This window comes from Amyelois transitella, chromosome Z, assembly GCF_032362555.1.
Source record: "Amyelois transitella isolate CPQ chromosome Z, ilAmyTran1.1, whole genome shotgun sequence".
Lineage (NCBI taxonomy): Eukaryota > Metazoa > Arthropoda > Insecta > Lepidoptera > Pyralidae > Amyelois > Amyelois transitella.
In genome coordinates this window covers 4,507,266-4,519,723 of record NC_083535.1, presented here as the reverse complement: position 1 = coordinate 4,519,723, position 12,458 = coordinate 4,507,266, and the positions used below count along the sequence as shown (strand labels likewise).

Sequence of the window (12,458 nt, the reverse complement as noted above, 5' to 3'; positions counted from 1 at the left end):
AGTGTCGACCTTTACATATAAGATATAATGATCGATATAACTACATTTCTACAGATAAATTTCGTTAGCAACGTAAAAAGTTAGTCCAAAAACAAAGGAAATTGTCCTTTAAATATATTGAGGTATGAAGCACGCTGTTTTTTATTCGTTCCGTTTTAGTTATCTGTCGGGAACTTGTTGCATATTCAAAACGGATCTAGCCGCCCATTTCATTTGTACTAATTCTATACCTAAGTAAATGTATACTGGGCGTATAACTGATTATTTGGTTAGTTAAAATTAAAGCAGAAATTATGAGGCTTCGCTCCCGTGAGAATTTAGAGAAAAAAGACCATATGTTACTCCTTTATTTTATTTTAAGGTATTTTCTGCTATATCATAAAATTTAGTTGTTAATTCGTTTAAAACAAAATTACATTTAATTATTAAATTAAATGTAATTAGTTGTACATACATACATATAATCACGTCTATTTCAGATAGTATATTGTAGACAGAGCCACCAGTCTTGAAAAGACTCATGTGCCATGTTCAACTGTATAGCTTAATAATAAAATTGATATTCAAATAGTGACAGGTTGCTAGGCCATCGCCTAGAAAATGAATCCCAAGTTTATAAGTCTATCCCTTACTTGCCTTTTAGGACATTCATGGAAACGAGATGGAGTGGTCCAATTTTTTTATTGGTGCTGTGAACCACACGTCAAATTGTTGCAAGTCCTTTAATATCATACGAATACATCTACCGAAACTTCTTGGTCCTAGTGTTAGTTCCAATTGCAACCTCTGTTGTGAGAAAAACTGGCTTAAATATATTTTTTCATTAAAAGGTGCAAACATATCGCTGAACGCAGCTAAATACAATTACGATGATATAATGTGATTGCCATAACAGATAATGTGAAAAACATTAATGTGCCTTACACATGGTAGCCGTGCGGTTTCCGCTGGAGTTAAATATTAGGTATATTTTATGCGGTTAAAGAAGATCGAACCATTAAGGTGCCCAAGCCTGATACGCAGAAAGGTACTAAGTAATTAAAATCCTATCGGGACCAATGACGCGGGAAATAACAATTTTTTTGAGTTACATACATTAGTTTAAGAGCTAACCGATGCTATTACAGTGAGAAAGAAACATCGTCAGGAAAACTTGAGGTAACCGAATGTGTAACCAAGTTAAAATATGGATTAGTTTTTCCTGTAAGGTTGCGGAGGTCAGATGGGGTCAATTCACATAAAAACCTGACTTACCCGCTCCAGGATCGTTCAGGGACTACCTTCGGATTAATCTCCAGAGAGGTAAAAATGCAACCGGGACTAACTTTCTAAGAAAATTTATACTCTTTATTTTTACAACTTTTGTAGTTTGAATAATATTTGGATTGCTAAATGAAGAAAGCTAGAATTGCGTTTAAAAGGGAAAGTGCAATAATACTAAGTGGAAGGAGCGGCAACTTTTAGCTTTAATTGTTCAACTTTAGTGCCGCGTTAGGCTTTTTGCTAATTACAATAGGTATGAGTGCTAGATTTTTTTCCTGTAGGCTAATATCATTGTTCTAAGAGCTTGCTAAATAGTGAAAGGTATCATTACTCAATAAGATTTCATGATTGAATGAACTCATGATAAATAACCTACCTAATAAATAATTTATTTTTGTTTACAAAATTACATATGTATTTTAATACCCAAAATTAACACGCATGAAGAGAGTTATGAATGTGGTTGAAGAAGTAGGAAGAAGAATGTAATGTAAGAAGTATGCAGGGACCGTGGCAAGTGGAAAGAAGTGGTCTCTATCTACCGCTCCGGGAAAAAGGCATAATTTATGTATGTATGTAAAGTATTCCACACATAACTCAAGGTCTCATACCTTTGTCAGTAGGAACGCGCCTCCATGGCGCGTCCTATCGTTAAATGATCTTACAGTTAAATAGAAGCAATTGTCGCATTTATGAATTACATCACATAACAGTGATTACTGATGTCGAGACAATTTGATTCACTAGGTGGCGGGTTGTCGCCATGTTGACATCAGGAATGCGTCGCCCATTAGTTTTAATCAGCCTCTGCTGTGATCAAGTCTGTTTTAATAAGCGCCAAGATTACTGCGGGGTTAACGGACTTAAACTTTAACAACATACACATTAGACTTTTTGAGCTCTGTCTACCCCGTATGCCACAAAACTTATAGACCATCTTGTGCTTCATGGCTTAATGATGGAATTTAGATTTCATTATAGAATATAGGGACTGTATGCTTGTTAAATAAACTGCATAAAATTATGGTATTGAAGTCAAGGATTTGGTTATGGAGGCGTTGGAGTTAGTTACACTGTGGGATGTATGACCAATGTCCATGATTAAAAATATGCTCCATACTAGGCCTATCCAAAAAGTCTGAATGTTTAAGTGACCGGCTTAGGTCTTTGCTTTGCTATTTAATAATAGAGTTGTTTTTTTATGTATGTGTTTGTTTGTAATTCTTAAAAAGCTCAAATATCCTACATACCTATTAGAAATGTCGACATCAGTATAATATGTTTCTATGCCAAAAAAAAAATAGAAATTATGTTTACGCCCTGATACATCTAACTTAATTTTACGCATTTTTCTATTACCAAACCTTGTTTCTTATAAAATGGTACACATTTTATTACTCTTTTGACATTCCAAAATAACCATAATGGGCCTTGAACTAATTAGTTGGTTGTGAAGTACGACCGAGTTGATTGTCTTACCAGTTGAAATATAATACACAGTTATTTAGACGTCCGGGGCATCTGTTTATGTCATCATTTGAAGTATCCTGCTTATTGATGATATTTATTTTGATTACTTTATTTATTTACAAAAAAATGATACAATTTGAACTTATACCTACCTACTATACAATAAATACTAGTTTTCGTGTAAAGCTATAAAAGTTTAAGAGTCATTAGTAGATGGCCGAGGTAGGATTTGAACCTGGAATCGCATTACTTCTGCATTTTAGGTGAGTTCCTTACCAACCACCGACGCTTCGTAAGCCTTAACCTCCATACTAAGATACCTTATTTTCCCTTATTTCGATAGTGTACTACCATTTTCTGAGCTCTTAAATATTTATCCAGGGAAAGAATACAAATCTAAAAGTACAAAACAATACGTTTCTGAAGCAATAAATTCATTACATATTAAAAAAGTACTCTAAAGAAGTACGAGAAATTTATATTAATCATATTATAAGTGGCAATCTGTAGACTGTGTCTACGTAATGCTTATTAGAGTAGAAAAATAACATTTCTAGACAATCTTTTGATAAACAAGACAGTCTGCAGATTCCACTTAACATTATAACAACTTATAAAGCATCTTATATTCTTAAGATATCATCCCACACAAGCGGGCGGCGTACGTTCACCTATCACTTGTATGCTTTTATTTCTGTACATCGACAGCTAATTTATAACTCTTTAATATGTGTAAATGCTTCATAATATCATAACCTAGTAAGCTGTCTTTACACCTTCGAGTGATTGACCATCTCTTAAGAAAATCGATTAAGTTACGACTAGACTAGCTTACTTAATCTGTGTAATTTTTCCCGTATAGATTTTGTAAATGTGAGTAACTTAGCGGCACGAATAAATACAAAGATATCTAAATGCAAATGCTTCATACATAAGATAATCACGCTTCGTTCCCCGATAGGTAGGCAGAGACTACATCATTCCACAAATTCGTTTGTGCAATTAGGATACAAATACGAATCTACCTATTAATTGTTACTATTAATCATTGTAAAATAATCTGTAGAACTATAACGGATCGTCAGCAGTACAAACAAGCGGACTTAGAACATGGCACGTATCACAATACAAACAATGATTTCTTAGTATCGACGTGGTAGAGCCAAGTACTTAAAATGTTACGGGGAAGTCCCATGTAAAAGATTCTTATAATTTACTTCTTATTCGATAGTCTTTCAAGAAGGCGAGATTGTAAACGAAATCTGAATGAAGAGAAAACCGGTCAAGTGTGAATCGGATTCGCACACAATGTTTTCTTACCAAGGGTGGTGTGGGATGACAACTTTTAGAACATAACCATACTGAAATTCTTTGGTTAGTTTATTAAAATAATATGGAGTTTGCTGAAATAGTCACGTCTATATCCTTTGCGGGGTAGACAGAGCGGTTTCGCATTATGATAGAATTAGGGTTCAAATAGTGCCAAGTTGCTAAGTACACGAAGAATCCCTAGTTTCTAAGCCCTTAGTAGCCTTTTACGACATCCATGGTAAAGAGATGGAGTGGTCCCATTCTTTTTTATTTTGGTGTCAGCCACCACACGGCACAATAATGCTATTTTGTCGAATATCACTACAAATTGGTCCAAATAAAGCGCTTACTTGGCGTTTACATTTTGTCTCATCACCTGTCCAATACTAGCGTGGATAATATGATAAATTGAGCATACTGCTGATCGCGTTTGTACGTAAAGTTCGTATTTCCCCGTACGGCATGCAACATAATGTTGTCATGCGATGCGATCATAGAAATCGGAATATATAATACAATAGAAATAGCCCCGCTCCCGCCCTTTCCTGAATTATGTACCGTTTACGGTGAGGTGAAAATATCGTGAGAAACTCCACATCTATAGCTACTGGATTTGTAATCGTGATCTAATACGGTTTTCCTTTCAAAGGTTGCTATTTTCAGGTTTTTACACGATGCAACTCCCGTCTGACCTCCGAGAGTCGTATAGTGTAAAAACCTAACTTATACAATTGCAGGGTCCATTGTCAAGGGCGCACCCCAGGCTCCTTTTCAGAACCAGAAGATTTAACCGTAGAGTAATTCCAGGAAAAAGATAAGAATAAAAATGCCATAATGTATTTTAAACTATTATATAACACTTTTCACCTCTCTAGAATTGTGTCTAGTTCTGTTTCTGCGCAATTGTTAACCTGCCAATAGAATTCAGTACTTAGATGCAATATGAAAATGGTATATGGTGACTGACCATGGTGATTACCATTAGTCGCGGCGACACATTTACCAATAATAAACATTTCTATAGTCTTACATTAGGTATACCAATTTCTATGAATCACTCACATGATTGATTATATATCAGAACAACGATCTAGGACATAGTGTTCCCAAGATGCATCAACAATTACAGATCCATTTATGTTTGATTATTTAGTTCTAAAGATAGGGTTGTCATCATTTAAAAAATTGTTGGAACTTAACTATTCGTTGCTCTCATTTGCAAAATAAAAATCTTAAAAAGAATAATCTAACATGTACTGTCTGTCGTTTATTTTTCGGCGATAACTTAACAAACAAGATTCTAAGCAAATGCTAAATCTTTTACAATAAAATTATAATAATAAACATTTAAGAGTCGTTCGTTTTCTATAAAGGTATTGTTTTTATTCAGGTACCGTATTGCTATAAGCTTCTTAATAATATTATTGCTTTAAAAGAGCTTATAGCCCACACACATTAGTAAGCTTTTCATGGCAGCCCTGTACTGAAACATTGTGAGAATTGAATGGTAATTAGAGTGAATTATTTCGACGTTCGAGGCCACTTGAGATTTGTTCGATGCATTTAACATTCCTGTTTTAGTGCCTATCAAAGATATCCCTTCATTGGCTGGGATAACTCATAACTTCAAACTTAAGTGCTCTCATGTCATGGGAAATAACAAATATTATGACGACCACAGTTCCACTAATTGAAATCTTGTGTGCAAGGCATAAAAATGTTTTTCAGAATACCGCATCGGTTTTTGAAATTGTATTTCAATGATTGTATATCTTTATAGGAATTAACAGTAATAGCTCGATTTATTGACTCATAGTTAAGAGTAGCGTTACGAGGTAGACAGACCTAGTGAGGGGTTGCTAGCCCATCGTCTGCCTATAATAAGAATCCTTAGTAAATGCTAAAATACTTTACCTAAATATTAAGTATTGTTAGGTTTCCTACAAAACGTGATACTTCATTAGGCCTTACAGTTCACAATATATAGACGTATTCTAATCATAATAAAAAAGTTTCATCAAAATCCGTCCGTGGATTAGTCTGTCTAAACAACATATAAACCAATTTTTTTAACGTTTATAGAAGAGATGTGTTAACTGACATTTATATTGTTCTAGTATGTAAGTTTATGGTTACTTAACTGCCTTATTTTGTCAACAAGTTAAAAAGAAATTACTGCAAAAACGTTGATCCAAATAAAGAAAAGAGTAGTCTGGAAATACCATGGACCAAGAGCATGATCTGCAATACAACAAAGGCTACTTCGCGTTCGGAAAGAGTTGAGGTGGTCTCAATAAAGGTCCAGCTTCTCATTGTAAAAAGAGTCATGTGCAAGATGGTTTACAAAGTAAGGTTTCAATAAAGTGTGATTAGCTGACGGTTCACTTGTCTCCACCGGTAAGACCTACTCTTAAACGTAAGAAGAAGCTGTCGTTAAAATCTTCTTTTGTGGCTATATATAAAATAACTCATCATCTAAATAATATTTTCGCTGTGATAAAAATTTTTAATTCGAAGCAGCTACGTTAAAGGACTCTTGATTTATATAGCTTCACCTAAAATTTCGTTCACAAATCGATATATCATTCGTTGGACGCCTAAAATTGTGAATACCTGGAAATGCAAAACTACAACTATTACTTACTGCAGTTGGCTTCATCTGTCTGGTCGTAGCAATCAGATACTCCATCGCAACGCTGGGACTCCATGAGACAACGAGTTTTGTCACACTGGAACTCTCCGGGAGGACATCCTGTTGACAAATACGATGGTCAACCAACTATAAAAATTACAGATATCTCTTTTACCGGCTTCATTTCAGAAGGTGTGTATACTGCAAAAAATAATTCCCTTTTCAGCTTTCCATCATTAATAAGGCTTCTACGATTAAGATTCTGTCCATATGTGGTCGATATCAGTTTTGTCAGATCTTAAATATGCAAACCGCAAAGATTTAGATTTCATTACACGCGTTTTTGATTAGCGTTACTTACAACTTAGGTAATTAACACGCCGAAAATGAAATAAGTTCGCGTGTTCCAACTAGGTCCTAATCTTGCTTACCATAGATATTTTTATATATTTAGATTTAAGTACGTTTGATCTCCCATCAAACGAACTCAAATCTTAGTATACATATACATTTTCGAGCAGACGCGAAGGTCTCGATCAGCTGACTTACTCAGAAAGTAACAGGCTGCTCATCCTTATTAACTAAAGAGTCTTGAAATTTTATAATGACCAACTAATAATAATTACCTCTTTGTTGTACTTACTTTAATCAAAACAGCTTCCTTCAACTACGTAATCAGTGATATGGATATACTCAGTAAAATTAAGTTTAGATATGCATACTAAACAAATATCTTACTTATTGTTTGATCCGTTTCTGTACAACTTGATTCGTCGTCTTGATTAGGACAGTCAGGAACACCATCGCAGCGTTGATTAGGACAATATTTAACTTCGGAGTCTTGGCATTGTATGGGAAAATCACAAGGCAGAGAGGGTGCTACAGTAGTCGGTGGCGGCTGAGGTTCAAATGTGGCTGGTGCTAAGATGAAAATGAAAATAATAAAGAAATTAAAAGTGAACAAAATACTGCTTCAAAGAAATAACCTCTTTTTTACTACGCTTTTTTAATAAGAAAAACAAAAAAAAAGTGTAAATAACGTTTATTAATCAATTACAAAACGATTTATTAAAGAATTTAAGTTCTATTTATTTTTATTTAATAGTAATACAAAAGTAAGGTTCTAAACTTTTGTTAGATTATTCTGTAATATTTATGTTTTAGTTTCAATGTAAACCAATCAAAATCTTTCACCACGTATTGACATGCCATTAGTTTGAAACCTATTAGTAATTCTTAAGCATGCTTTGCATATCATAGGATTGTGTTATTTATAATTTTAATTCAAAAATCGAAATGTTTGCGTCAATATGAAGGAAACAAGATAAATATGTAGGTAATGATTGCTAGAAGTAGAAATGCAAAATTTATAAAGTATATAAATGTGATGGTATGTATGTTAATTCAAAAAAACCTAATTATGTATACAATTAAATATATTAAATGAAGCTTCTACTTGGTGTAGATGTTATTCATCTCAATGTTGCTCATTTTAACAGAAGATTATTGATGTCTTCTGTCACGCAGATTTTCATAAAATTTAAGGGAATTATGAGAATTATGAGAGCAGACATACATTACGTTCTAGGCATGTATGTATGTTCTTCTTATTTTGACGTTGGTGGATATTTATATAATATTTAGGAAATTGCAAAATTTAATAAAAGTGTATTTTTGCTACGGATGGTTTGTGTTAGTATGAAATAGCCAGATTTTTTTGCATTTCGTTTACAACAAGCAATTAGAAGATGAACACCAACTGTTTCTTTCACTGACCGCGTTTTTCAGCACATCACCAATGGGCTAAAAAAGCCACACAGGTCACAATGCAGGGTAAATAGTAAAAATGCGTACCCCAAGCTAGATTATAATTGTTATTTTTTACCCCTACGACCAATAACAAAAGTTAAATGGTTACAAGCTTGATTATAATGCGGACCGTTATCGGATGCAATCACAACTTGTATAATCCTTACTTGGGAAAGGATAAGAATCAGGACTGTTGCAACCAAATTCGTCGTCTTGATTTGGACAGTCATAATAGCTATTGCACCGTTGTTCTGGACAATAGGTGACTGTGGAGTCTTGGCAGGGTATAGGGTTGGGGCATTGTGGTTTTAACGGCCCAGAGAACGGTGGAATGTCCGAAGTAGAGTCTGTGTAAAGGTAGAATTAAAATAAAATAGAAGCGGTGATGAAATAAAAGGATGTTTTATTTTTGAAGTCTACCTTTTTAGCACACTTATCGGTATTTATTTAAAAAAATCCACAAGTTGTGTGCACACTGCTCAAATAAAACATTAAAAAACTTTTTTGGAATACAATTCAACTCATATAGCTCTTGTTTGTTTTAAGAGGAAAATATAGATCTTAGACTTACCTAAAGATTGATCCTGATCAACATCCTCTAAACAGTTATCTTCATCATCTTGGTAGGGACAATCGAAGTTGCCATTACATCTTTGGTTTGGACAATACTTGATGTCTGAATCCTGACATTGAATAGGGAAATCGCAAGGCAGAGGGGGTTCGGTGGATGGAGCTGAAGGCTTTACTGGTCCTGCTTCTGAGTCTGGTACTACGAGTTATAAAAAAATAAAAGAAAATAAAAAACGAAATATTTTCTTCTGACAATGAGGCTTGTCTCATATAAATATTCGACGTATATTAAAAAATATATAATATATATAATTTCTTTTTCGCGTTTTTCATGCCTTAAAATAAGGCAACAAATTGTGAAGGAAGAATTGAAACCTTAATAAAGATAAACTATGTCAACTTTACACTCTATTAGAGCTTTAATTTCTAATCAATCGATAAATAAATTAAATTCCTTAACTCAAGAAATAATAACTTTGGAGTACCTAGTATCTATTTATTTTGTGCAGCATAGCTACAACAAAATACTCGCAATATCCCAAAGGATAATTGCTAAACAAAATATAATGATCATTAAGTTTAACTATTTATTTAAGTATTAATATTGTTAAAAATAAAAAACATAAATGTATAAATGAAAATAAATCTTACAATGTGATCCAAAACCGCAGTTGAGCTCATCATCAAATTCTGGGCAGTCATTGTAGCCATCACATGTCTGCTCCGGGCAATAAGAGGTTACAGAATTTTTGCAAGGAATAGGGTTTGAACATTGAGGATTGTAGTATTCGGATTCAGTCGTCGGGGGCGTTGTGCTTTCTAATTAAAAACAAATAAAAAGAAATTAAATAAAACTTAAAAAAATAATGTTCGTAATAAATATAATGAACAAAGGTCTGGGAAGATTGCTTTATATTTTACCAAAATATCTAGTTTCGTCAAACATATATTTAAAAATCAGTACTTAAAAAATAGGTAACTCTTTTAACGTAATCAATAAATTTTATTGAAACCATTAAAAAACAATGACATGTGTAAAAGTGTTAATTTAAAAAAATGAAATTAAAAATTAAGTGAATACATAGATACTACGAGTAAGTGATGAAATGAACCAAATGTAAAAATGAATTAAATAAAAGTAAAATGTTGAAGAAATACCCGAATTAGGCTCTGAATAGCAGTTAAGTTCGTCGGTGCCGTCCAGACATTCTCTGATCCCGTTACAGCGGCTGCTGGCTGGGAAACACCGGTCCAGGTCGCACGCCACCTCATCATCAGCACAAGGCCCAAGTGGGGTATCTACAATATTTACATACCAATTTTCACGTCGTCAATGCTCTTCACGAAGACACCTTTGTTGTTAGCCAGAGACCACATTTAGCATGTTACAAATGACACAATAAGTTATGAAGGTGCCAAAGCTAAATCTAAAATTAATAAGGATGGCGCTGTGGACCGAAACGAAAATATTATGATTGTATTTGGGTCTAGCATGCAATGGCTATACAATACTTTACCGCACCATCCTGCTATCTGCTCCGATGGTTGCCATAATAATAGTATATCAACAGAAACATATGAAGAAAATCTCACTGCGACAATTGTTTGCTATTTCTATTTAAATTGAATACTATAATTTGTCTCCTTTGTCATTTTTGGGTGAATAATTAGGTGACAGTAATCATGTATGTGTTAATTTAAGCTGATCTCTAATTAATCTGACCCAATATCAAACAGTTCCCTCGATTCAACAATAATACCAGTTGTAGAAGACCAGACCTGGATCAATGATATTAGCGGAGAAATCGGCATCGCTAACAGTGACGCGTCTAGTTCCACTGGCAAGCTCCCGGCGGTTCTTGATATGTTCCCTCAGGATGTCACTCAACCTGTTGATATCTTCGTAGCCAGTCGTCAAGATGTCTAAAGTAACCTTGCAGGAGAATTCGTCGCTGACTCGGGACCTGAAAATCACAAAATCATAGTAAGAAAATGTAACCTGCTCAATAAAAAGATGAAAATATGAAAAAGGCAGAAGAGGTTCTTTACGGTAAAACGGCACAAAATCAGATACCTATCAATATAGTAATTTCAGCTCAGGACTCAAGAGCTCAGATTAGGTACCTATAATGAACGTAAAAATGTCGTCAACGTAGTTTCAACGACAAATTAATAATTTGTACGAGAAAAGGCAAATGGAAGACACTTTCATTCTGAACCAATTCCACATAAAGTTTATGGATTAACGAAAGATGGGAGTAAAAATATCAATGTACTTACTGGATTCGTACTAAACTGGTTCTCCTGGTACCAAGAGGCTCATACAACTGGTCGACAGCATCAGCAATTGTTCGGGAAAAGTTTCGGAATTGAGGTGAGTCCCGGTTGGAGTACTCGTGTTGGTAGGGCTCCATGACCACAAACGTCACTCTGAGAGTTTCTGAAATCAGAGGAATTGAATTCTTTATTCTTTACTGCTATCTTTGCTTTGGATTCAGTAATAATCAATAGATGTTTATACGATGTTATTCTTAATAAACAGAACCTCAGATTATTTGAAACAACAAAAATATTGGCCTCGAGTAGCTAGAATCCACATCTTTACTTAACCACTTTTAACTAAATAATCAGTTAACTTACTTTCCTTGTGATCCGGTTCAATCTTGTCTGGAAAGCCGGAGCCGAAATGATCTTCAAGATCGTCTCTGAAACGACAAAAAATAGTTCGTGAATGTCATTATCACATTAAATTCTTTAAAGATAGTATTTAATAGACACCTACGACCTACATTTCGTGCAAACATTTCCGCCTGGTGCTAACCCACCGTAGAAAACTTTGATACATAATAATTTTATTTTGTTTTCATTTGTCCATTATTAGATTTTTAATGAATTCTCAGTAAGAAATGTTGAATGGACATTTTTCTCAACACTTTATATACTCAACACTGTATTAATTATTTACCAGTCAACAAGATAATTGCAAAAAGGTAATAAGCAGAGAATAGCTTACTTAAGATCATTTTCATCTGGATCTTCCGTAGCGGTCTCTTCTATATCAGGACTTTCGGTAGTTGTTGAACTCGAAGAAAAAGGATCTGAAATATTAAGATAAATCATAAATTGATGGCGAAGGATTTATGATACGGTATGTTTGATTTGTAATGTTGTTTTCTCACCTCTAAATCATAAGCTTTAGCTTTGATTCCCTGTGAGGTCAATATGGAAATTACTAAAAATGCAATCAATAGCTCTATGATTGTAAGCGGAAAAGTATATCTTACTTAGGTGTGTAACGTTTTAATGCAATCGAATGCACTAGAATAATATTTGTAAAATTTCAAGTCACATATCGGCACTGAGTTGTTGTGCTATAGATAATGTTTAGATTTCTGTAACAAAT

The 12,458-nt window shown here is 34.0% G+C and overlaps 1 protein-coding gene across 12 annotated transcripts in view; it reads right to left on the bottom strand.

Moving 5' to 3' along the window:
• Window positions 1-12,458, bottom strand: part of LOC106130554 (basement membrane-specific heparan sulfate proteoglycan core protein) — a 167,224-nt gene that overhangs the window by 95,320 nt on the left and 59,446 nt on the right. For 10 of the 12 annotated variants that reach the window (XM_060953760.1, XM_060953761.1, XM_060953763.1 and 7 more), the window contains exons 3-12: window positions 12,069-12,153; window positions 11,696-11,760; window positions 11,336-11,495; window positions 10,835-11,019; window positions 10,214-10,354; window positions 9,707-9,874; window positions 9,057-9,254; window positions 8,653-8,832; window positions 7,415-7,597; window positions 6,689-6,796 (exon numbers count right to left, since the gene is read on the bottom strand). In XM_060953760.1, coding sequence (XP_060809743.1) covers window positions 6,689-6,796; window positions 7,415-7,597; window positions 8,653-8,832; window positions 9,057-9,254; window positions 9,707-9,874; window positions 10,214-10,354; window positions 10,835-11,019; window positions 11,336-11,495; window positions 11,696-11,760; window positions 12,069-12,153 — 1,473 coding nt within the window. The remainder of the gene's footprint in view (window positions 1-6,688; window positions 6,797-7,414; window positions 7,598-8,652; window positions 8,833-9,056; window positions 9,255-9,706; window positions 9,875-10,213; window positions 10,355-10,834; window positions 11,020-11,335; window positions 11,496-11,695; window positions 11,761-12,068; window positions 12,154-12,458) is intronic. The other 2 variants (XM_060953765.1, XM_060953767.1) reach the window with 2 other exon arrangements.